This window comes from Melopsittacus undulatus, chromosome 10, assembly GCF_012275295.1.
Source record: "Melopsittacus undulatus isolate bMelUnd1 chromosome 10, bMelUnd1.mat.Z, whole genome shotgun sequence".
Lineage (NCBI taxonomy): Eukaryota > Metazoa > Chordata > Aves > Psittaciformes > Psittaculidae > Melopsittacus > Melopsittacus undulatus.
In genome coordinates, this window is record NC_047536.1 from 24,918,828 (window position 1) to 24,945,999 (window position 27,172).

Here is a 27,172-nt window from a genome sequence, read left to right on the forward strand (position 1 = left end):
CAACAAAGTGATATGTAGCTAAAATTTCCTAGAAACATGAAAAGTAGAATAGGAAAAAATTGTTGGGAAAAAGAATAAAAACAGATCAGCAGGAATTGAAACTTAAATCCATTAGCTGTCAGAGAACAATCATTCACTGTTTGATTGCTCAGAAGTAGAGGAGGACACTCTGCTTTCCTTTGGTGCTTCAACTTCTTTCCTCTTAGTAAAAAACTGTTGCTTAGTTTGAAAATTCACATCTGTTTTATACTGCATGAGTATTTTAAGCTTCAGCTCTAAGTGCCGTTAAGACATCATTTGCTGCTCAGAGTATGGTTTATAATGGGGATCATGTACTCCCTTCTTGAACTGGGCACTGAAGCCAAGATTCCCTATCTTGAGAAGTAGTTCAGAAGTTAGTGACAAACTGAGTCTCATCATCTGCAAGCTGTGCTGCCAAGGGTGACAGGCTGTGGGTCACTACTGGCTATTGTGTCAGCTCAGGAGGACGAGGAATGTGCTGGGAATCCAAAGGTACCAACCACTAGAGGTTTGCTTTGGCATGACAGATTTTTATATTTTAATTTGGTTTTTTAACTTGTCTCTTCAGAATTTGTTTGCTTTTAAAATCTTTCTTCCCTTTCCGCAAAATAAATTAAACCCAAGCAAGCATCCTGTTTAAAAGTAAATAAATAAACAAAACCCACTAGCTATGTAATCAAATCTCAAGTGTGTTGCTTATGCAAGTGATCTGAACTGCACACAGAGAATTCAGAGTTCTGGGATTTTGTCTCCTTAAGAACTAGGTTTTGTTTTTTAAAAGATCCTTTCTTTGTTTGCTTGTTTGTTTGAGACATCTCTGAAAAAAGTTGCTTTACAGATACAGTGCCTTTTGAGGTTTATTTTCTAAACTTCCCCCAGCACCACAGTCTCCCCCTGTCTCTGGGTTGTCAAACTCACCATTGGTTCTTTCTCCTTTTTTTCTGTTTCTCAGGATTACTGAAAACCTCATGGGTCTGCAAAGCATGCCCAGGTTGCTTTAGCATTCAGAAACTGAAGCTGGAGCAATACATGAAAGCTGAACCAAACCGTTTAGATTTAATTCTGATAGACATCTTACATTATGATTTAGGAAGTCACCATCTCTTTCTGGTGGTATTTTATAAGCTGGGCAAGTATTGTTCTTCAGGCCTGTCTACTTAGGTTATACACCATTTGAGGCAAATTCTCTTCATCTTTTGTGTGAATACCACCTCGGTGTTGCATTTTGACTCTAAGTACAACTGAAATGTAAAATAAGTAGTGGTAAGTCCTTCTAGTAAGCGTTAAGTCCCTCTAGTGATTTGTAACTACCACTGAAGATACACTGATTATTCCCCATATGAAAGAACTGTCTCTTAAGGAAGCTGAAAGGTTGAAATAAGCTGCAGCTTGGATAAACTTTAGTATTCCGTTTCAGTGATGTTTTGAAAGCTGAATGTCTGAGATGGATGTTTGGAGTTAAAATTCAGTGGTCTTACAGAATAAAGGCTCTGTATTTGGGGCATTGGTAATGTGCAGTTTTATTTTCTTCTTATTTTTTGTGTGCTGGCTGTGTTTATATTTTATGCCCAGATGGTTTTCTTTAAGGTTTTAGTATAACTTAGCTGTAACATTTTGCACCAGTGTTGTTTTCTTGATTTATGCCTCTGTGTTTGAACAGTTTGAAAACTTCATGAGGGTACCAAATGGGGAAACTGCTTTTTTAGCACTCTGGATGGCTGTTCACTGTCAACACAAAACTGGAAACTTGTAGTTCCTGTGGGGACTGTTGACAGTATCATAGTCGAGTCATGCAGGGTTTTTTTTAACTTATCCTTTAAAGAAGCCTAAAACCTTTACTCCCAATTGAAAGAATGTTCTTTCTTAGCACGTTGATAGCTCTGGAATTAAGGACTAAGTCAGTAATTTATATTTTTCAAGGGATCATATTCTTCCCATGTAATAAAATGCCATAGAAGATGCTAAAGGCCTGTATGACTAAGATAAAGATGAAATTTATGAGCTGATACTGTGACATGAACTACTCATGGAAGAAAAATCCATTGTTAGAACTAGGTAGAACTAGAAATGCTCATTGAGTAGATAAAAAGTTTACAGATACTGCTGGCTATAACCATTCTGTATTATCTGAAAGAAAAGGTTGTATATTAAAGAAATAGATAATTTTGCAATTACTTGGCAACCAGATGTGCAAGTCAGATGTCCTGCTTTCTAGCAGGTAATTTTATTCTATGAGTGAAAGTACCAGCTTTGCAATGGCAACCTAAAAAAATAGGATGTCTAGAAGTCAATAATAATGTTAAATTGAACGAGCAATTGAGGGTATTCTCAAAACAAAATAATACAGGCTTCCTTCTGTCTGCACCTAGGGAGGGCTGAAGAGCTTTTGAGATTACTTGAAAATTGAAGTATAATTGTGGATGAAATTATGCATCTGGCACAAGAAACTGATTTCTTACCAATTTTGACTAGGCCACTTGTAAAATGGCTTAGCTGCAATGACTAACAAGTATTTCTATTCCATTGTTGAACAGAATGGGTCAGTAATATTCACAGAGTTTACATTTTCTCTTGAAATGTGCTATTGCCAGAGCTACACTTCATCCCTGTTTAGCGGAAAGAAGAGTAGAAAAGCATCTCATATTTGTGTAAGGGGAGTGTAAAAGAAATTAGACAGAATACATGATATTTGCTCTAAATGTGCCACCTAAACTGGTGAAGCCAAGGTTACATTGGTAAATGAAGATACTAGTTACACCTTACCAACACACAGAGATGTTTCCAGGGAGGCAGGACTCCGCAATCCCGGAGATGAGAGCTATTAAAGTAATTATTAGTTACAGAGAAAAACACCTACTTTCTGTCTGAAAATCTTTTCATATACATTTGTTTGCATCTCATACCCCCTCAGAGGGTGCTTAGGGGAAAATATTGTGCTAGATTCATTATGTTGGCAAAACATAGTTAGAAAATTTGAAAACAGCCATTTTCCTTACATTCACAATAAATGTTCAGTGTTGTAAGCCTGTACTCTGCATTCAGATTCACCTTCATCTAAAACATACCAGAACATACCAACTCTACAGACAACCTGAGGCATGATCACATCTGCAGCTTTGAGTGGAAGAACAAGTCTTAGTTTCATTGACTACAACATTTATATTTGCCAGAGTCATACAATCCTGTAGACTTGGCAAAGTATTTTTTTTTCTGAATTAATATTATATCTTGATTAATTTAGTGGAAGAATTTAAATCCTTTTAGTCTGATAAAGAACTATTAGGATTTCACTGCTTTTAGGATGACTTTATGTTTCTGCTTTCTTGCAGAACAGCCAGTGTTCTCCCACTAAAGAAAAAAAAAGGAAAAAGAAAGGAAAAAAAAGATAAAGACATGTATGCTTTAGAACCCTTGGAGCAATTTACTGCTTTCTGTAATTTTTTTTGGAGTTGAGTGTGTTTAGTGCAGACTTGTGGTCTGTTTTAAGTTGTGCTGTTTTATGAAGCCTTTCTCTCCCAAATGATGTTAATTCTGCCCACATTGCATAATTTTGATTTCTCACTTGGTGGAGGAAGGGAAAACACCTGTGAGTATGTTTCAGTTCTGTGATGTTCTCTTAGGTGCTGCTAATGGCTTCTAATTCTGCCCCTCAGTTCTCCAAGAAACAGAGGAAGGGCTCTTCTTGGTCTGAGATTGCTGGGGTGCTCTCAGCGTCCTCCTGGAGCTGCTTATACTGCACAGAGGAAGAGGCTTCACAAACCTACACTTTTCCAAGTATATGGGCAATGTTCTTCCTAATTCATGTTCACAGCTTTCCTTTATCTGCTGTTGATCTTGCTCCCATGTTAATTTTTCAGGCTGTCATCTCTGCTGATTTCAGCACTTACTCATCAGCTAATCCCCTGAGCCTCTTCAATCTTTCATAGCAGGGAAAGCTCCAGAGCTCTCTTTAAGGCTCTCTGCCCTAAAAATGGAACTTTTCAGCACTGACTCCCTAAATGATGGAAGTTTTTCTATCTGAACTTTGCTCTGCAGCTACATCTAGTTCCTCCTCAGACTCCTGTTGCTGTTGCATTCTTGTGCTTCATTTCCTGCCTTGAATTCCTGTACTCCAGAATGACTCTTCCTCTCTTTGGTTGCTTGAGTAAGAGTTGTCTTCTCACAGACAGCTATTGCTATCCTTCCTCTAGCATTTTTTCCACAATGCCCCACAGCATAGCTACTTCCCTTGGCACCCATTCAGATTTGGAAATAAAGAACAAACAAATGAGTTAAAACGCTACCTGGCTGGGTCCCCCTGCTGCTTTTTCTTCAGTTCTCTCAGTATGTTAACTTGACAAGTGAAGATGGACTTGGTGAAGCAGAGATTTTGTGAGTGGAGTAACAACATTCTTTGGCCTGAAATGTAGTTTTCAAGGATATATTGGTAGCAGTCTGTTGACACAGCTATTCATTACATGCTTTGAAATCAGGGTTTTTTTATTACCCGTGGAATTTACAAGGCTTCTAAACAGGGCCTGTTGGCTTAGGTGCATCTCCCTATAGGCATGACTAGACTGAATCGATTTACTTTAAGCCAGCTTGATGTGTCTGTTCTCATCTTCCATGTTTCCAGTATTAAGCTGAGTTAAGTGAGTTTGGACAGAACTGGCTTAGCTCTTCCTGAACCCAAAGCATGTAGGAATGTCCACCTTGTGTGTAAATACAGAAAACCATCATGTAAATGGTGCCAGGGGAAGTGAGAAATGAACATATTATTGAAGAGTTCAGCCAGCAGCCACTGTACTTGCTGTGAGCAGACTAGTTCAAAACAACTTGCTAAGGTTTATATTTATTTTTAGTAGTAAATGTTTTGGCTATCTCCAATGAAACTACTTCATAAAAATACCAAATTGTAGATTTTAGAGTAGTAGAGTTCATATAGTGAGACAAAAGAGGAGCAAGCTGTAAACATGTTCTGCCAGTGGTGTCAATATATTAAAAAGGCTTTTTTTAAGCAGAAGTCAGGCATTAGTTAAATACCTATTGCATGTAACTGCCTTTTTTTGGATTTCTTTTCAGGAGATGTTTGAAACAAGGCTTGTATCTTGCTACTGCGTTTTCATTTATGTAGATTATGGGAAATAACTGAGAGATCCATTCATGGGTAATTTAAACATATTCTTTTTTTTCAACAAAACTATCTGACACACTTAAAAGACGGAATTCAACATCTAAGTTAACTGCCTGTTGGAATGCTAGCCCCGAGTCTTCCCAAAAGAATGTAGAATGAATCTAACTTTTCAGAGGGCAAAGATATTTAAAGCAATACAAGCTATATAAAGAGCTTAGGGATAGCCAACTAAATAGTTTTCTGTTGACTTAAGCACTCCTTCTCTTGTTGTCATGCACCGTGGGATCAAGGGTGGTGGAAATATGCATGTGAGGAAGCATGAAGAAATGGCATGCACTCTTTGTGTATCTTGGTGGCTTTTTTAGACTTGGCTTTACTGTAACATAGTTACTGTTGCTACAGTCCAATCTGGAATCTTTCCATCAGAAATGCTGTTTTGTGTACTGACTCCTAAATGTTTCATATCTCATTGCTCTGAAATTTGTCACATCTACAGCTTGGGAGGCAAATTAAATCCCAGTTAATTTTAGATGGATTTGTTGCTATTTTAAAGACCAGATTTGGTTTTTGCTACTTTTTTGGATTAAGATTTCTACTGATTTCTGAAGCCAGAAACACTGTAGAGTTGCAGAGGTGGGTAACCCAGCCACCCGAATGGCTCAAGTGACTTGGCATGGGATGTCTGTACACTAAGATAGGTATTTGTTCAAAATGTTTGGTATCAATCTAATTTTGTTTCAGCTGAACTTAATTAAGAGTTCAATGAACACAGTGCTTCTGGAATTCCTATTGATGCAATATAGGTGCTTGTATATAGGTAGCATCATCTGACTTGAAACCTTTTTTTCTCTATTCGACTTACACAATGGAAGATCTTCATCTTTCAGTATGTGAACCTCAGCCATATCCTGCAGAAATTCCTGAACATGTAAAGAGGGTCATGATTGGGAATAGGATGGATTCATTTCTGTCTCTGATGAAATTACTACATTTGTGGATGAGAGGATTGCAGTGGATATTATCTGCCTTAACTTTATAATTTAGTCCTGGAGGCATGGACCAACCCCAACATCATGAAATTTGGCAGGGACAAATGCAAGTCCTCCACCAGGGACAGACTGACCTCATTTGATGGGTAACTTGCTGGATAGCAGCTCTTCTGAACAGGATCGAGAGTTCTGGTGGGCTAAACACAAGCCAGGGGGATCCTGGGGTGTGTCAAAAGGAACATGACCAGTAGACTGAGGGAAGTGTTAGCCCCCTTTACTCAGCATTCATTAGACCCCAACCTGATTACTGTGTCCACTTTTAGACTCCACAAAACAGCAGCAATGGCAAACTTAAGCAAGTTTAGTGTCAGGCCACCATGATGACCTGGAGGCTGGAGTCCCTGATCAGTGAGGTGAGGCTGAGACAATATTCACCCTGGGGAAGAGAAGATGCCTTTGGGTTTGAATACCAGTATTTTTTTGCCTTCTGTCTGAATTCCACCTTGCAGAATTGTGGTGCATTTTGGTCATAAGTGCACATGTTCTAAATCTCTTTGCCTCATACTTACTAAGTTCAAATACTGGCAAGCATTGTTTTCAGTATTGCCAAAAGTAAAATACCAACAAATACATGTATTTTCTTAGAAACTCTCTCTTGATCATATTATCCAGGAGGCAAGGATAAGTGGTAAGATTACTCTCCTTCTTGCCCTACTTCTTTTTTGCAGTGTCATTGTAATTAAACCAGAATGGTGATTTTTGTTCTTTTTTTTCCCCAAAGAGCTGTTCTTACACAGTGTACAGAATGGAGCATCTGGTAGACATTGTACCTAAACTACATAACATACATTTTAGTAATTGATGCAGCTTGGTTGTAAATTTTCATAATTGATTAGTTACCACTACTTTTCTCCAAAGGTGGAGAGAAATAATGGATGTAGGGGTAGAAACAATTAAACTAGATATTGTGTGTGATTCCATGAATGACAGGGCCATCTAAGAGAAGAACTGCTTGATCTCATTCTCTGGTGATCTCCTGTGTGTAATTATTTTGTACAGTGAGTGGCTGAGTTTTAGCTTTATGTTAGGTATCCCAGAGGAGGTATTTAGTATATGTAACGGCAGTGGGACGTCCCCTGGCTGTATTTTCCTTCTTTTCAATTTAAATACCAATTTCTTTCTCTCCTAAAGGGAATTATTTCCCTGAGCATGTCCAAGCAAATTGTTCTTGTCATTTGTTTCAGTCAAGCTTTTCTCCTGCTTATATGGGTACATTGTCACTGGATGTAATTGGATGACATTGGTATAGTTGAGAGCAGAAGACTGGTTCCTTTAATCTTTCTTTATGAGTAATCTATTTCCCCAGTCAGTGTTTTTTCCCTGCTTGGATTTTCTTCAATTTTATCAACATCTTCAGGGTAAGGAGGTTCTCCCGGCACCTGAATTCTTTCTGAAGCACAGAACATGTTTCCGCAGGCATGTTATTAAATTATGGATATTTCTCTAATTCCACTTCTCTGACTATTGTCCAACAGTTCACATCTGCATAGCTGCATCTGGTACAAATAAAAAAAGGGTTTGTTTTGTATATCGAACATGGGATAAATGACCATTTTGCTTTTGGTTTTATTTCTAAACCAAAGTTTGTAAGCCCTTTTTATATAATCTCTTAACCTTTATAATATTACACAGGATTAGGCAGCTTTTTTATGCTTTACTTAGTTGTAATTACTTTCTTTCTTCTGGACAACTAGTGACTGGGGGTCTGAGACCTTTGTATGGTTTCCTTTTGAATGCTTGCTCCATTTGGAGCTAGCATAACCCACAACTAGAATCAACAGTTATGCAAAACTTCTTTATGAGAGCGCTGAGTTGAAGTAAAAACCACTCGTGGGCTGCAGGGGTTGTGATGACGTGGTTTATGCCATTATTGCCTTCCATTTGAGGAGCTCAATGCAAATCATTGTCTGTAATGGAAATATTAAGAGACATTGCAGAGTTAAGGGTCAAATTACTTATAAAAGGTGTAATTTTCCATGTTCTTCCTTCCAGCCAACACACATAACGTGTATGTGCACATAGCTATCTACATTGCTAGCTGTGCCAATCTTGTAATTGCATTTGTACGTACAGGTGTTGAGATTCAAGCTATTATACCCTGGCTTAGCTTCCCAGCAAATTATTCCTCTTCTCTGTGGAGAAGACTGTGGTTTCCTAACACAGGTAGGAAAAATGGTGGCTCCCTTTCTCCTGTTCACTCTCTAGCATGAATTGCTGCCAAAGTGTGCTATGGACATAAGTTCTGTTCCTTTTGCATTAACCGTTTTGATGGAGAAGCCTTCCTTAAGGGCTCCTTTTCACAGAGGAGGGAGGACAACAGCAGCTCATCTGCACCCTGTCATAGTCTCAGCTGTGTATTTGAGTCAGAATGCTTTATCTGGGAATGTACAATGAAATGAGAAGGGTGTTTTCAAGAAAAATCCAAATATGCTCTGTGTAATAAAGAATGATAAATCGCAGAAAGGTTTTTAGATATAAACACTGACTATATACCTCTATCAGTGTAAGAAGAGTGGGGAAAGCAGTTGATGTGACCTTAATTTTGCCCTGTGAAAGCCTCTGTACTGTGTAATTATATCATAAAAAATTATTACATAAAACATTATGTAAGAATATTTTTTATATTTATAGAAATATAATTATAGAAAAATATATTTTTAATGAGGCTTTGCTTTGCAGAGGTTAAGTGTAGTTCAGACAGATACATTGAAGCTTAACTCCATAAAAACTGAGCTGCCTACATTTGTCTAGAGTGGTTGACATCAGCAGTACTATTGAACCTAAGCAGCATTTAAAGACATCTGGAAACCAAGAGCAGGATAGGTTATGAAACAGCTCCTACGGCTTTCATCCAATTGCTTGTTTTCTTAATCATGTAAGAATCTGTGAAGAGTCAGAGTCTAACAGAGCTGAGCTAGCTCACTGAAACGCTTCCAGTCATTGCTGGATTAAGTAGTTACTCCTGCTGTTATATCCAGTGTTGTACATAGAATTGCTTGGTTTGTCAGTCACTGAGACATGCTACAAATGCATATACACAAAACTTGTGATGCTTGAAAACTGAGTGATTGATTGTGTTAGAATCACTCTGTTTTGTTTTGTTTCGTAAACCCTAACCATCCTTAGGGACTGATAATGTGACTTACACAACAGGATTTTTAAAGCCAAAATAGCCTATACACTTATGTCACAAGAATCACAGAATGACCTAGGTTTGAAAAGACCTTCAAGATCACCCAGTCCAACCATTCCCCAGCACTGCCAAGGCCACGACTAACCCATGGCACTGAGGGCCTCATCTACACAGTCTGTGAACACTTCCTGAGACAGTGATTCCACCACTGCCCTGGGCAGCCTGTTCCAATGCCTGAGCACCCTTTGTGGAAGAAATTGTTCCTAATATCCAATCTAAACCTCCCCTGGCACACGCTGGGGCCGTTACCTTAATCCTTGACCGCTTTGCAAAGCACCCACAGATATGCTCAGGGAAGTTCATCCCTTGTTTGACTGGTTCCTGTAGCTCTTCTAAACTCAAGCATTGCATAAATGCATAACATATTTAAGCAGTTGTCACAAGTAGTCAATAGGTGCACTGACTTTGACTGGGAGAAAGAAACCTGCTTTTTTAAAGTACTGCTTAAATGTAAGATAATGGTTTATAACAAACTGTGGTGACATTGCAGTTCCCTGTAAGACACAGCTTTTCAGTATGTGGTTCTACGTGACATTTATCTGGTTCCACTGGGACGCTTTAAATGCGCTGTTAAAACCTCACGGGATTTTAAAGCCTAAAAAATATAATATTAACCTCTTCACCCATGGAACTTTTGTGGAATGCTGATGGTAAATGAAAAATACAGTCCAGGAGTCTTAGTCTGCAGCAATAACTCCACGCAAATCCTTAAGATGGATTTATTGGTTTAACAGATCTACTCTACTACATGAAAATGATTCTGACTTAAACACTCATGAATAGGAACACATTTGATTGTGTCAATAAAACACAGGCAACATACAAAACCAGACATACATTGTGAGTAATACAAAGCAAGTGCGTTTAGGTACCACTCTCAGTGTGTATCCATGGTGCATGGACAGCCACAGGAATACTGACTGGTTTAGGCATTGTATTTTGGGGAAGCTACTGACAAACAAGAATTTATGAATAAAAAGTGGCCTGGAAAGAAGATCTCTTCCGACCCAAAATAATGTTATACTGCATTGGGTTTATGTGGCAAGGTTCTGGTAGCAGAGGGGCTGCAGGGCTGGCTTCTGTGAGAAGCTGCTAGAAGCTTCCCCGATGCCCAATGGAGCCAGCACCAGCCAACTCCAAGACAGACCCACCTCTGGTCAAGGCTGAGCCCATCAGCAATGGTGATAGTGCCTCTGGGATAATGTATTTAAGAAAGGGGGGAAAAGCCTGCACATCTGCAGAGAGGAATGAGACTGTGTGAGAGAAACTGCCCTGCAGACCCAAGGTCAGTGCAAAAGGAGGGGAGGAGGGGCTCCATGTGTCAGGGCAGAGATCCCACTGCAGCCTGTAGTGGAGACAGTGATGAGGCAGGCTGTGCCTCTGCAGCCCATGGAGGTCTATGGTGGAGCAGATATCCACCTGTAGCTTGGGGAGGACCCCGTTGAGCAGGTGGATGGGCAAAGGAGGCAGTGACCCCATGGGAAGCCCGCACTGGAGCAGGGTCCTGGCAGGACCTGCATCCCCATGGAAAGAGGAGCCCACATAGAGCTGGTTTGCTGGCAGGAGCTGTGACACTGCAGGGACCTGTGCTGGAGCAGGGGATAAGTATAGGGAGTCCTCCCCTGAGGAGGAAAGAGTGGAAGAGAAAATGTGTGATTATCTGACCACAGCTCCTATTCCCTGTCCTGCACTGCTGCGAGGGACCAGGTAGAGAATACAGTATTGAAGTTGAGCCAAGAAAGAAGGGAGAGGTGGGGAGGAGGTGTTTAGGTTTAGTTTGATGTCTCATTATCCTACTCTGATTTGACTGGTAGTAAATTAAACTGATTTCCCAAGTTATATCCGTTCTACCACTGACGGCAATCAGTGAGTGATCTCCCTGCCCTTATCTCTTCTATCAAGCCTTCCTTTACATTTTCTTTCCCATGTCCTGCTGAGGCAGGCAGTGCTGGAGGAGCTTTGATGGGCACCTGGCTCCCAGCCAGGGTCAGCCACATACACCTGTAGTAAGAAAAATTTGCCTTAATTGCTACTGAAGTTCCCAAGTGATGCAGGGTCTATGATCTTCCTGGGTTATTTGTAACATGCTTACTTGCTTCCTTAAATAGGAAGCATTTCTTAGTATCTAGTTTATATGCTGCAAATTAAGCCCATCATTTCGTGTTCTCCCAGAATAGATGTGGAAGACAGATGATTGTGCTAGCTTTCCCATGTTCTCCTGCTGAACTCTTTTGTGCATATTCCCTTTTCTCTCCTCATAGCTAGCCAGCTCTTGCTATCTCTTCTCATAAATTATGTATTTGAGGTATATTTCTGTATTTGTTAGTGATCTCTGGGCTTGCCCCGGTTGGTTCTCACCCCTCGCAGCACTTGTGGAGGAGTTGGGGTTGCCAGGCAGATCAGTGAAGTGTCAGTAATTCATAAGATCCAATATAAAAGTTTGAAACAGTAAGAAATAGTTTGTTCACATCTAAAGAGGGCAAATCTGAAACACCCACTTGCTTACAGTCTGATTGAGTAGACGTAGGTGTTGAATGTAGATCTTATCGGTGATCAGCATTCCTTATTAATTTGCTTCCTTCAACACAAGGCAGAACAAGTTAATGTGTGCAAAGTTAACTCGTGTGCAAAGAACAAGTTAATTCGTGTGCAAAGAATTTCAAATCTGCTTATAGCAAAGCAGTGGTGCATCAGGACGGCTGCTGACTGAAGGATAAAGAAACAGAGTCTTTACTCTGTGCCTGGTGCCCTCATGTGGCTTTGATGTTCAGGTTCTTGTGAATTAATTGAATACATCACTGCATGGCTGGCCCTTTGGCTGTGTAAAAGGTAGGGAATGATTTCCTTGTATAGCCTTGCATGGTCCTCTGTGAGCACAGCATGTGCTGGAAAGCCAAGATACGCTGTCTGTCATGTGGCCAGTGTGATCTGGATATGCAAATGCCAGGAGTTTCTTAACTTAAACCAAGAGACCTGCTGAGGTCTGATGTAGACTAACAAATTTAGCATAATTGCGACTAAAAATCATTGAACATTAATATGCTTGAACTGTAGTACTAGTGCAAAATAATTTAACAATATAAAGATAAAAATCTAATAGAAAACCAATCTACAGCTGTATCATTCTTTCAGCTGTACCTCAGCCAACAAAATACATGCTGTGCAGTGCCCAGAGCCCTGCAAGCCACCCCTCCTGAAGCCATTCAAGCTCCAGCTCCATGCACGTGCTGGCTGAGCTCTGAACACCAGCCTTCCCAGCTCTGGGGGCTCTTGCTTCACCATGGCCTCCACACTGTGGTATGTGAGATAAATGGAGGTTTACAGAAGTCCACCAGAACGTGAAGCACAAGAACAGTCTGGGTTACTGTATGGCTGAGCTACAACTGCTGATCACAACCCAAAATATTGGTAGTAGCACTATTGCTATAAATCCTCAGCACTTGACAAATGAGAAGTAAAGCAGAAGAATAAAATTGCAAAACTCCTTAAGCTTATATTCCTAAGAATTTTCTTGCAGTTTTGAAACCAGTATACTTCAGTGTGATTGGTGTAATATTGTCATATTTTTATAAAGTGAAAAATACCTTTCATGGTTCATCGTCTATTCTGTATGAGTCGTTTTTTTTCCTAACTTTATATATATATACACATAAGAATTAGGAATTGCTGTAGTATTTTGATCATGATTTTTTGCATCAATAATAAACTAATGAACAGAATTTGAGGCTAACCTCAAGTCTTGTCGTGTTTGTAAGATATGAAAAGCCAGGAACTGCATGGGGCTCAGCATTTGTTTCATATCTGTGAGCTGTTCTTTGTGCACAAAGGCATTTATTTTTGTCTTGTAGCATATACTAGATTTCTTTGAGAGTATGACCTATATCAGCTTACCTGTGTGTAACTAAAGCAAAAGCAATTCCAAACATCCCCCTTAGGTTAATCCATTAAACCCTTTGTATGATTCCCTGTGTAAGCGTAGTAGAAGTTTAAGTATAGAATTTGACTATAATGTACAAGTAGAAAGGTTTTCATGTTTATCAGTCTCATCAAGCAAGTGAATACACTTGGTCAAATTAAAATATCTAATTATTTATTCACATAGAAACCAGTAAATTTTAGGGTTGGTAGCACAAAACTTTTTGTTAAAAAAAGAAAATGAGCTATGCCATATAGCTTCTTCACTCTCAATAAAGTAACATCATCACAGTTAAGAGTACATAGAAATGAAACATTCCATGTTGTATCAGTTGGAGCACAACATGATGAATGAGAACATCCTTGTTAGAAATGTTACCACAAGGAACTATCAATAGCTAACAGCCATGTTCTCCAACTAGAAATCAAGAGTACTTGAGTAGATTTTGGCATAAAAGGCACAAAACACAAAGCCAAGCATGCTTGTGTCATTTGTCACAAAGAAGCATTGACGTTTGTGCAACATGGAAAAGGATTGGCATTTTTCTGGACTCTCCCAATATCACAGATCTGTAGGGAACACTAATGCCAGTGTGTCAGTCCCAATACAGATGCCAGCAACTACAAGGAAAGAGGAGTACATAGAAGCGGATACACCTGTCCCTTCCAGGAGATCTTAGCTTGTGTACTGAGAAAGCCACTGCTATTGTACTGTTAGTAGCAAGTAAATCACTGCAGCCTCTCAGAAACACAGCCTCTGGCAGTGAGCACCCATGGAGATTGTGTAAGACTGCTAAAACTGTAACAGTGTTGGAAACCTCTCATAAATACAGGTTTACCACTTGCATTTAAATGTGTGGTACCAGCTCCCTTCTTGCTTCAGATAAACCTTTTTAAAAGGTTTAAGTCCTTGAAAGAAAGGACTCTTCAGAAGAGAATGCTGCCTATGCAGGTGAATGGCTTTTCTGATTTTAAGGTGCTCCACAAACACAGATTAAACATCCATGGTATTTCCTTCTGTAATGGGCTAACATCTTGCTAACATCATCTTGTTAGCAGTCTATCTGCTATATCTCTATAACAAGCCTATCCTCATCATCACTGCTGGTGTCATCATACTCAATTCTGGTTTGCTTCCTCATCATCTCTAAACCTCTCTTTTTGTATGTCTTGGAAGGTGTTGCAGCATAAGTCTTGAACTCAGGGGACCTGAGAGGAACTGGGGGCTTTTGAAAGGCAGTAGCAGCAGCGTTGTGTGGCCTTCCATCGCTGTCTGGCTGCAGGTGGGTTCTGTTCTTGTCTGCACTCCTGGGAAGGTCAAGGATTCTTTGAGAAAAGTTTGCCTGCTCTGGGTGTTCTGTACTGGGTAATTCATCCCTTGAGACTGCCTCAGTAAGGGACTCCGCTTTTGATCTGAAGAAACATGAACATCCAGGCTTGGAGCTGGGAGTTGAGTTTTCTTTTGGAGATGAACATGTGTTCTCTTCAACTGGAGGTTTCTTCCTTCCCGAGGCCTGCATCACTGGGTCTAATGTACCAAACCTTTGACTCTCTGACTCTCCACATAGTATATTTTCCTGGCTGGCTTCTTGGTGTAAGGAAAGAGGACCAGTAGTCTCTGAGTTTTTGCTGTCACCTGTGCCTGTATTTGTAAAATCAGAAGTGCAAGACCAAAAAGAAGGTGCCATTGAGTCACCCTGAACGTTTGACTGTGACTCCCCTGGGACTAGCCGCTGAGGCAAAAGTGATTTTGTCACTACACAGCAGATCTCCACGTCACTGCTGACCTGCTGCATGGCTGTAGTAACTGTGGATGAAAAGGAATGAGTTGTCACAGATATTTCCAGAGGAGCTGTAATGTTCTGAAAAGAGAGGTTTGTTCTTGTGTGTTCCCTGATTTGCCCAGAAATGTCCTGTAGAAACCAGGGGGCAGGAGGGGAGGAGGAGAGAGAAAATACATTTTAAATTTTCAGACCAAAGAATTGCATCCTTCATGAAAGTGCCACAATAACTAAGCTGACTCTGTCACTGGAACCTCTTCTCTCCCAGTGTGTGTGGGAGGTGTAGTAAAGGATGAGTAGGTGACAGATCATGCTAATGTAGGGCTCATCACAGATCATCATAATTTAGAGCTGATGGGGGCCAGGGCTTTCACCCCTCATTCTTATATACTTTCCAGGGAGTTGTTCTTTTCATTAAGGTATTTTAATATGCATATTGCAATGATGTTTGTGCAACATAGAGGGAAAGGTTTGTGATGAATCTGTCAGAAATATTACAGTGTCTGAGGTGGCAAGATACATGTAGGAAATAAAATTACTTAGTAAAAAACATTTTAGGGATTAAGTTCCTAAATATGTTACTACTTATGCTACATGAGGAACAAGTGCTCATGGTGTGTAACAGCAGTGTGGCTCATGAGCTTTTGTCTCAGGTGGGGCCAGTGAATGCCTGGGGAGGAGTGTAATGAGGGCAAGCACAGAATGCTCCAGGAGCTGTGCTGACACTGCACACTGCAGCATCCTTGCAAGACAGCGGCTGTGTCTCAGGCCCTCTCAAGCTAATGCAGCTGTTGGTAGCATTGAAACCACAGCAGCACTGGCTTCTACACTGGCCTAAAGTGATTCAGTTGGGCACACATTCTTCCATTACGGCCCTCCCCACTTCTCCAGTTCCAGCCTCACTGTCTCTGCCTCAGGATACTCCCTGCCACTTCTGCTGGCACTTCCAACATCAGTGCTAACCAAGTCTCTGACAACAAGCACAAGAAATATCCTATTCAATTAATGCAAAGATTTTTTTAAAGAATCCGTGATATGAGGTATTCTCAACCTGAACTTTAAAGCAGCTGAACGTTATACAGGTTTTAATTACCAATATCCTTTTTTTTTTCCTTTCAATAAAAAGTAATATATGAAATAAGGCACAATACCTACTTTTTTATCCATTTTGTCTTTTTGTCTAACATGGTTTAGATTTTCAGTATGGGCAGATATTCCTGAGTTAACCTTTCCTTCTTTTTTCTTTCTGCAAAGTGGCTTGTCTGAGGTGGAACAAGATGTTTCTTTCTGCTGGTGTAGGTAATCTCCTATTGAAGAGAGGTTGAAGAAACTTTTACTTTGATTTTTATTCCCCCACATGCTTGAACTTGCTGAATTTTTTATCATATCACTGAACTAAATTTTATATTCTATTTTCCATAAATTTTTATTCTAAGTCTAATGCATTTTCTCATTTCCTTTATACACATTTGGTTGGCTTTTCATTTTTTTCATTTGCCATTACTGTCCTGCAAAATAATAGCTGCTTATGTCTGCTATGAATCAACACAAGGAATTGTGTCTGCTTCCAGATGGTAGTGGCATAAACATCATTTTCTTTAATACTACTAATTAAATGGGGGTGGTCACTGAAATGCAGAAAGCAAGTCAGCACCAAACTCAATTCACGCTGCAAACACACAGTCTTGTTTCAGAAAATGGTAAAGATGCATCTTAAAACTTTTTAGACTTTTAGTGGAAGGTTATTTTGAGTTACTTCCTTTAAAAATGCCCTCTTAATTGTCAAATAAACATATGCAAGAATGTGCATGAAAATCATTGTGCGTTCAGTTCCCAAAAGGTGCAGGATATTCATGTTTTTACTCACAGAACTTACTGAAGTGCAAAAAGTGTTTTTGCAGTTCCATGTGGTGCACATCAGAGACAGTGCAAACATTCCTGCTTTTAAAAATATATTCAGTATATGAAAAAATATTCAAAGTACTGACCTTGTACCTTTGACTGAGGAGAACGGTACTTCTTATACTTAAATTTACAGTGTTGGGATGAACAGCCCTTCCTAAAAGCATCCAGTGTTCTGTTTGGGAAACAATGCTGCTTGCTTTGGCGGTTCATTTTCAGTTGAGCAGATCTGTGTATGTGCCTTCCTCTGTACCTGCATTGCCAATGGCATTGAAAGGGTCAACACTACGCGTGATTTGAAAGCAGCCAGAGTAGAATAATCCCACATCATCAAGTAAATTTAAGTCTAACAACCATTTACTACTGTGGAGGAGATGCCTGTTTATGTCAACTCAAAAAAAAAAAAGTCCAGGATTTTAGGCAAGAGACCCACAATTATTTTATTCTTTTTTTTCTCAGTAGGGTTCAGTAAACCCCAGGTTTGATAAGAGAAATGGATTCAGGAATAACAGATCCTTTTTCCTATATGTGGGATTTTGAAACAACATACTTCATAAAGACTTGAATCACACAGGAATCACCTGAGACTGCACAGTTGTTGGCTTTTTTGCCTTTCACTTACATGCTACCTATTCATCATCACTAATGAACAACATCAACATTTCACTTCTTTAGAAAGCGCACTGAATAATCCAGCTTTGCTTTGTTTTCTACTCTAGCTAGATCTTTCAGTAACTTAATGATTGAGGTTAAAGTACATTGCAAGATCCCATTCCTGTATCAGTAGAATCAGTCACTATATGCAGAGTAGTAAGTAAATCTAAAATGGGGTGTTTATTCTAGTATTTGGTGTCTTAGAAAAATACATTGCATTTTATGATTAAGAGTCTGGCCAGTTAGCTACTGATCAGCATGACCTGATCTTTCAGAGCCCTGTACCTAATTGAGTCTCTGAAGCTATTTGGTAAAGCCAAATAAATAAATCCTGAGACCAGCAGAGGAAAAAAAATATAAAAAAAAAACAGGACAAAAACCCCACCCAAAAACCAAACCAGAAGAAAGCCCCAGAAGAATGTCACTAGACTGGATAATACAGCCCTGAGTCTCCTGTTCTTATGATCGTTCAAAATTGTGGTGCTCTGCCATACTAGACCCAGTGATTAAGTTGCTGACATTGATTTGTCCTCAAGGGACTCACTCTGTCTGATTTTAGTCATGCAATAAAATAAGGGGGATGTATGCACACAATACCTGTTTCTTATTGAAGCAATTAATCAGATATGCTGCTGCACCACACTCTTGAAATATTAGAGGCTAAATCTTCCACTGATAGGAACCCCCATTAAATATGGAGCTGCTCTGCTGATTGATACAATGTGCCTTTGACAGTTTTATACTCAAATTCTTCCTGCTTTTTATTTAAACCGAATGATCCTTTAAACTAGAGATGGTTTTGTTAGGTTGTGTTAGAACTTGATATTTATTCTTCTCTATTCTCTAGTGAATACAAGTTCAGGATACAGATCTCATGAGGACAAAAGGGTCTCACACACTGCTTTTAGCTGTAACAGGATTAAAACCTGAAGTATTTTGGTTCCCTTCACACAAAAGTAAATGCTGACACTTTTGACAGATAAGAATTCCTAAAGCACAGTGAGAGACAACTGACCACTCATCATCTTTCTTTGGTGTATATGTCTGTTTTTCCTAGAGAACTCTGTTCCTGATAGTAAACAACATACTGACATTTTTTATAGCTTACCTCTGTGGAACTGCTGCAATGTGGGAAAATCTCCTTCTGAGATTACCCCACCCCTCACCCCTCTACCTCCTTCTCCCGATTTTGGCAAGGTTGAATTCTGGGAATTTTTTATATTCTGTGGATTTTTTACACTCATTTTAGCAAAATTTAATCTAAGAATTCTAAGGAATTTCTAAGCAGAAAACCACGTGACTCACCATTTTGGAGTGACTTTAATCTTTTTCTGTTTGTGGCTCCTCTTGAGTTTATTTGTTGAGAGTTTTTCCTTTTTGCAAACTACTGTTTTCTTCTTTTGCTCTGAAATATTTTTGAAAGCACCACCAGGAGCTGCTGAGCCCAACTGTTGAGAATATTGGAAAAGAAATGAAGTACATGAAACTTCTGAGTTCATCAACCAAGAGAGTGGAAATTTGCACTCTTTTTAAATAGCACTGAGTAACATACCAGTTAAATAGCACAACTCTGAGTTTCTCCTGGAATTTGTGTGTTAGCTTTTTCTAATCACTTTGTCCATCTATTTTTATAAAAAAAAATAAAACAACACGCTGCTTTTGTGGATCTACATAGAATTAGTGTATGTTCTTTCATATTCTTCTTACTGTATAAAAAGTCAGCTTTGTCTTAGAGAGCTGTTCTAGGATCTGTACAGATAAACTAGTCTACCTTCACTTACCTAAAACAGAAAAGCTTTCAAGCCTTAAACACTTGATGGGGTATTAATGTGATTTGGTTTTGTTGACATTTCCGTGTATCTGAAGAGTGAGAGATGTAGTCCACAGCCTGTCTTTGACTCCACACATGTCCAAGTATAATAAAATCTTTACGTTAATGGCTACTTAAGTCCTACTCTAATTCAGATATTCATTTAAAATGAAAACAGTGAAACACATAGGCTCTTGCAGAAGAACGTAAAATATACTCATAAGGGGGAAAATCAAGAAAAGAAATACTCTCTTTGCACTAAGACAGCATTCCTACTGAAATTCTCGAGTGAAAGTTAAATACACAGAAGTATGGATTTTTTCATGCAACAAATGATTATGTAACTTTTCTTATAAATACATAAATTGTAAATCCTATATCAACAAATGCCTGTCAATGTCCACTTTTGATACTGCTTTTATTTTTCTAATGGGGGGTAAGCCAAATACACCCTCTTGAGAAATGAAATAGCATTCTTACCGTTACCTCCTGCATCTGTTTTCCTTTAGAAAAGGATGACACCAATGTTTTTAAACTCCTGTTTGTTAAGCCATATGCCACAGTCTTGCTAATATTTTTCATTTTGAAAATAGAAATATCGTATTGTGACAGGGTGCATTCATTGCTAGACTCCTTGTCACAGCTGTGCATGGAGGAGTAAGCAGAGTCTGCACTCCCCTTCTGCTCCGCAGGCAGAGGGAGGCTTCTTGTTAAACAACACCAAGTTAACCGAGGTTCAGCATTTAGTGATGGGAAGGTGCTCTTCACACTTGACACTGTTAAACTTCCAGAGTAGCAAGTCAGATTATTGCGGGGTAGTGCTGGGAATTCTTTACAGTGAGTGGTGAGAGTGTGGCAATAAAAAGTGCCAAAAGAATGGCAAAAATAAGAGGGATTGTCTGCTGAGCTGTGAGCATGCTGTGTAATCTGCAGTGCTGGTGAAATGTCCTTAAGAACACACGGTGTTCCGCTCCTGTCCCACCCCGTGACTGTTGGCTCTGCACCCTTGCCAGAGGCTGATGGTATTATCAAAGAGTCACTGCTTGAGCAAAGGTGATGTAAAACCTTTCTCTCTTCTTTGATGTCAGCTGATATGAAAAAACCACTTGTATACATAGAAGTAAAGCATATTTTCTTCTTTGGGGTTTGGGTAGAGGAAGTAGTTATGCTCACCCACTTCTCTTCTGTTTGCTTTTGGTAATTTAATTTATTTTTGGTTTGTTTGTTTTTCCAAGCATCTCTTACAGCACCCTGCCGCCTCAAGTTTTGGTTATAAAAGGTGTTATCTGTTGTGGTTAAGGTATTTGTTGTTTCTGAATTGACTGGTGAACAAAACACTGGAGTTTTCCAGTTTGCATGTACATTCCATCGTAGCTCTCCTCTGCTGGCTTTTTGTCTCACTTCAAATTTTAAAGGGGACCAAAAGACGTCATTAGAATGAGAATTGAGTGATGGGCTGTTGGGAGAGTAGGGGGAGTAGGTTAAGGTGTCTGTCACACATGTGCAAGGTGTAATCTTCTGTTCTGATCCAAGCAAAAGTGACAAATCTGAGGTTCTCTTCTCTTGTGGTAGTTTAAGGATATATTTTGGAGAAAAGGCATTTTGCTGTGCAGCTGGAGTTAAATGACCAGATTGCAGATGATGATTTTTAGAAGACATATCAACAGCATTGTCACTGCAAAGTGGTACTTTTACTCCTGTTTTCACAAGACTTGTTTTGACATCTTTATCTGTTGCACTGTGCATGGCAAAGGAGTTGCAATCACTTACCCTTGATTCAGGCACTAAAAGCCCCACAAATGAACTCTTTGAAATACCTGCTGAATGTGAAAGGTTAGCATCACTGTAATTAACAGCTTTCGCAGGGAGTTTGACTGTTTTAATATACTCCACATTCTCAATATCTCCAGTGGATTCATTAATTCCTGTGCTTAATTTTTGCTCCTCTGCTTTACTGGAGAATGTCATTGGTGCTGTGGAAAGGCACTGAGTGCTACTGCAGGAGACTCTCTGTCCTTCATTTTCTGCATTCTTTTCACTACTGGGACTAGGGCAGGACTTTGAAATAATGTTTTGTGTCTTCTCCACTTCAAATTTCAGCTTTTTTCTTTCTGGTAAATTCCGTGATTTCCCTGTGGCTTCTCTGTTGTTGCAGAGGACCCACTGGGGCATCAGGGCATGCTGGCCAATTTCCTTATTCCTGCTATAGTTTCCATAATTGCTTGAAGTGGTTTTACAATCTGATTCAAATGGACTGGATTCTTTCCCAGGCCTTGGTTTTTCCCATTTGCTCCTCTGTACTGGCAAACAGTCATCATTCCTTCTGCTGGTGTCAAGCTGACAGTGAGTGTTTTGAAGCTCACATCTGCTTGGACCTAGTAATGTGCTGCTGCCCGCTGTGTGTCTGTTTGTGTCGCTGCCCCTGAGATCTTGAGGTTTGCTCATTACAGCCTGGGCACCAGCACTTACTGAACGTGATGTCTCCGTTAGGAAGGTTACACTGCCTGCAGGTTCCTCAGAGGACACATTCTGTAGAATATGGTTACTATTAGCAGAGGTTTCGGACTTATCACTGCTTAAACATGTTGTCGCAAAGGAGGAAAGACTGTCATGTACAGAGCTCATGCCATTGCTTTCCTCAGTAATTTCGGTACTGCTGATTGATTCATTTGAATCAGGAGTGAAGCCTGTAATACCTGTAATCTTATTTCCCCTTTGTTTAGTTTTCTTGGCATTCTGACTGCTTTTCATTTTTTGATAGATTTTCTTAAATGTTTCATCGCCATACATTTGCCATTTTTCTTGAGAGAACATCTTTAACTTCCTTTGATTGTGTTTCTTATTTTTAGCACTGATTACTTCTCCAGCCCCAACTTTTTTACTCCCTTGCAACTCCTCTGATGGAGGAGAATGATCGACCACATTACTTAATGGCAAATCATCCACTGCTATTTGTCTGACTAGAGCTCGGGGATGGCTGTTAGGAAAATCCACTGAATTTGCAGTGAAACTGTTGCTAGGCAGCAGACTCACAGGGCCTGTGTTTGCAGACTGCTTAGTAAGAGAAAACGGTTTTGAGCAACCTGCTTTGTCATGTCCCATTCTTGTGCCCTCCACAAATGGCAAAGAGTTGCTTCGTGTAACAGGCACAGTATCTATGGTTGTGGAGAACTGGGTGGGAACCGAATGAAAAAACATTGGCTTGCATTTTTCTAAGGGTGCAAAGGTAGATTTTGCTGAACAAAGGGAAAGATTCTTCTTCCTATTTGCATCACAAGTTCTGATGTCAAAATGGAAAGAGTCTTTGTATGTATAAGGCATTGGCAGATCAATGCTTCCCTGTTTAGAAAGGACAGTTTTTCTAGGCCTAACATTGTCTAACTGAGTATCATCCACCACACTTTTGTTATGAGAAATAAGCTTTGAAATGTGTTCTTCCAGCCTCTTTTTCTCTAGCATCAAGGCCATAGCTTTCTCAGCTGCATCTAGCTTTGCACTGCTTCCGGAGGTGCAGCTCGAGCTGCTGAAGGCAGTTTCATTTTCCTGTTCTGTGCTGTGTTCATAAAGACTGTGTAATGGGCTGGGTGATGCCATCTGTTGTTCTGTGCTGTCAGAGCGCGACAGATACCCTGAGTCAGTGCTCTCACACTTCTTTAGCTTGCAATCAAATGGCTTGTAATCCCACTGTTTTTCTGAAGAGGTTGCTTGCTGCCTTTGCAACTGAATATGCTTATTGGTGGTTGGAGCTCTTTGTTCCTGTATTTTCTTTCTCTGGCACTGACCGTTTGGCAAAGCTCCTGGAGATGGCAAACTCTGAGGTTCTCTTTCATAATCTTTCAGATTACCTTTGGGAGTAAAGGACTGATTCATTCTTTCTTTATTTTCTGAAATGAATGATGTATCACTTGTTGCCAGCAGTGGAAGGTCATTAAGAAGTTTCTTAGTGCCTGTTACAGCACTGGGCTCTGTACTCAGTTGTTTCATCTGTATCCCTTTGTCTTCACAGGTGTTACTAAGTAGTTTGGTGCCTTGATGTGAGGTGCTGCTTTCTGTGGATTTGTCATTCTGCTCCAATGGGCTGCTGTTGTCAGAGTCTGAGGGCAGTCTGGTATTGTTGACATGTGTTTGAGTTCTTCTGTGTTTGTACAAATTGCTTTGAGTTTTAAATGCAATACCACACGTGGTGCATGGAAAGGGCCTCTCTCCAGTGTGAGAGCGAATATGTTTCTCAAGGACACTTGGCTTCAAACAATCTCGGCCACAGTGTTTGCAGATGTATTTCCCAGCTTTTTTTGACTTTCCTGGGCTTCCAATAGATGCATTTACACAAGGATTTGGTGATGACAAAACTGGTAAAGTGCTCACTATGTTCAGTGTTAGAGTTTGCCCAAACTGTTTCTGAAAAACTGACTGAGGTTGATCTGTGCCTTCTGAAGGAAGAAGTGGATTCAGGATTAGAGGTATGTTGCTGCTGTCTAGATTTACACAGCTCCTGCCAGTCACTAACTGACTGCTTGGCTGAAAGCATCCTGCCTGGACAGGCTGGTAGAGTGGTATAGTGAGGGCTTTTAGATACACAGGCTGGGGCAGCGCTTGTTCCCGTTGAGGAATCACACTGCTTTGGCTGTGACCTGAAGAGTTCTGTTCAGGCTGGAGAGACAAGGTTGAAACTGGTAGATCTGCAAGTGCAGCTGTCAAACCCGGCTGCTTCTGTGCCTCCATCTCAAAGGTTATCTGCCATGTGGTCATGTATCTATGAGGGAGGGGAAACAAAACAAGTAGGAATCTTCAGATAGCAAAATAAGCACTTTCAACTGCTGAACTGGGAAGGTCAGACATTAAGAATGTCACAGATCTTACACACCGGTGTTATACAGACAAAATTACATCATTTTCCAATTAACTTGATTCATCTTTCATTTCTTGGCTAGGAATTAAAGTTTGGTATGTAAAGAACCTTGAATATTGCACTTAAAACCTACAGTAAGAACTCGAAGTACCAGAAATAAATCCAAGTATCAGATTTGCAAATGGAGGCCTGCAGGCCTCCCAGATAATCCAGTGTTAATTTTCTGGAATGGTATTCCCATTACATGTTTATACCATGTTCTTTAATTTAAGAATTTACATTAATAGATGTTAATATAGAAACACAAAACAATTAAGGTTAGAAGGAACCTTAAAAGGTATCAAGTCCAGACACCTGTTCAAAGCAGAGTTAGCACTGGAGCCAGATGAGGTTGTACAGGGTATTACCCAATCTGGTTTTGAAACCCTCTGAGGATAAAACCTGCACATCTTCTGTGAGCGACCTGTTCCAAACACAGGACATGAAACATATTATGTGTGTTTACCCAAAGTAAGTGAGGCTTTACACACTGCACAGGTAATGAAAAAGGAAAATATATGAACAAAATGAAATTTGTGTCTTGTACAAGGGAGATGCACATAAATATGTATAACATAGAAAAGATGGTATCAGAGGCAAATAATGGAATAAATTAAAGCTCTCTTTTGTGTAGCCCAGATTAATTTTCTCTAATTAAAGGCAATACTATGATACACTGCTTGGGTTTAGATGCTTCCAATTCCAGATTAAAACATTTTGCAGACACAGTTTTTGGAAAAAGTTCAGAGTGCTGCTGGTCCAGAGTTTAAGCAACATGTATCTTGTCTGTTTTCTTTGTTAGAAACAAACTAGGAAACTGTCAAAATAAGCTAGTCGAAAATTATCTCCGGAAGAGCTGATAGAGGCATCAGCATAACCTCTTGTAATTACAGTTTGGGTGAGAAATAGAAGGTGATCTGTGAATGTTTGTTTAAGTTCTTATTCAGCTGTACTCACAGCTCTGTATCCACTGGCTGTTAGCAGTAATAGGCTGTTCTTGTGCAGTCATAAAAACCCCATTTGAAATAATATAATCAGTGGCGAAATGTGAAATCTGCAATTTGTTGTCTTACTGCATAACCTGTCGTGGTGTTTCTGTGCCTTCCTCAGATCATTTTATTAGGTAATCATTACAGAGAAACAGTATTTGCTCAAAATTGTTTGAAATTGAGACAGGTTCCATATGACACACACACATATGATGTTACCCCTAGTTAAAGCAGTATCTCTGTTGCACACAGGTAGTGAGAATTTTGCAAATAATTCACGTAAAGGAGAAATGGCAAACTCAATGTAATCGTTTTGGAGTATGCCTTGGCTATCATTAGAGAGGCTACTAAATCTGCTAAGTTGATATAAAGTTGGATGGAGATCCAAGAGACGTTCTATTACTTCACAACTGAAAATGATAATATCTCACTCACGTCACAACTGAAAAAAATGGGAAAATAACTTTATATTAATGATCAAATAGGACAGGTTAAGGTCAGAAAGTTATACACTCAGTAATAAATGTAATTAGCATCTCATTAAATTGAGTAGGAATTCAGGTAGTTTTCATATTAAATGTACAAAGCATTGACACTGAAAAAGAAAGCAACTCTCTTGGTTATCTTCTGCAAAGGAAAAGGTTTTCCATATTAGGATATTGCCTTTAATACAAATTATTATTTCATCCCTATGTGTGGCTCACAATGCAATTGTAAATATTTCCCTCCTTGAGCAAACACAACACTAAGGTACCAAGAAACTGGCAGCTATTGCTTTGTGCTCCCCACTCTGCACCACTTCTGGAAGTTCTGTTGCTGCCTGGCAATTTATGTTTCACAGCCAAGGCTTCTTCCAGTTTCCTTCTGAAACTTGCTTATTGTAAGAATCGGGAAAATGGAGTCAAACACCAACAAACACAGTCCCTGGGATGTGTCCTCTGACTTTCCTTCTAGTCATAAGCAAGGCCATTAGTGCCTCTGCATCCATTACGTGCATCAACAAAACTGCTGATGAGCCACTGTGTGCAAAATGAACAGATCTGCACACAGCAACATGTTAGATTTTGCCTCTTCTCCAAAGAACAATGGCTTGTTAAAGGAATTGTTATCCATATTCTGCAGTGTGGTTAACACTATGGGATAAAAGTGGATTTCTCTAGTTTTCAAAGTGAGGTTATAGATATTTCAAGTCCATTTAAGATGGTTCTTAAGCTATACAGTCACCTTTATTTATAGCAATTTAAATACAGCATACAATAAGACAAGCAGTAAGTGATTAGACACAAGCCAATGGTACTCATAAACTAAGCAGGCAGTAGTTCTCCCAAAGATGTGAAAATAAAGAAAAGTTGAGGGGAAAAAGCACACTGCAGAGACAAGACTCTCAGAAGAAAAGTGAATTCTGAACACCATGTAGCTAGAACACGTAACAAGTACCATAGAGATGAAACAAGCCATAGTATTGATGCTCCCCTTCTTCCCCTGGACAGAAGTGTGGAAATGTGGAATTTACATTTCCATCCCAATAAGCACAAACTATGTTCTGTCTTTGAATATCCTCATGCACATGGGTAGTTGAGGGGCCCTTCAAGGCCAGCCTGTACATTAGTAGGACTGGCGGTGGATGAATCCTGTAGTTCCAAGGTACCAGATTCTCTGTGTGATTTTGCTTTTTCTGGTAAATTTCTGGGACCCAAAATACAGTGTAATTCTGAGAATCATTTCGTTGCTCTGTAATGTTCCACAAAGACAATACCTAACTGATTACAGAAAATTTAAAGGGAGGTTTTAACTAATGCTAAACAATTAAACTAAATGGTGACACACACTCTCATTACTTTCAAGAGTTTAATAATA

The 27,172-nt window shown here is 39.6% G+C and overlaps 2 protein-coding genes across 3 annotated transcripts in view; one reads left to right on the top strand and one right to left on the bottom strand.

Moving 5' to 3' along the window:
* The window catches only part of PRELID3B (PRELI domain containing 3B), a 133,608-nt gene that overhangs the window by 75,412 nt on the left and 31,024 nt on the right, over positions 1 to 27,172 (top strand). The window lies entirely within an intron of this gene.
* Positions 14,278 to 24,160, bottom strand: ZNF831 (zinc finger protein 831). Its single transcript, XM_005147535.3, has 5 exons — positions 19,925 to 24,160; positions 18,934 to 19,076; positions 17,061 to 17,227; positions 16,228 to 16,379; positions 14,278 to 15,204 (listed from the first exon to the last, which is right to left on the bottom strand). The coding sequence occupies exons 1-5, from the start codon at positions 24,158 to 24,160 to the stop codon at positions 14,359 to 14,361; spliced, it is 5,544 nt and encodes a 1,847-aa protein (XP_005147592.2). The 3' UTR covers positions 14,278 to 14,358.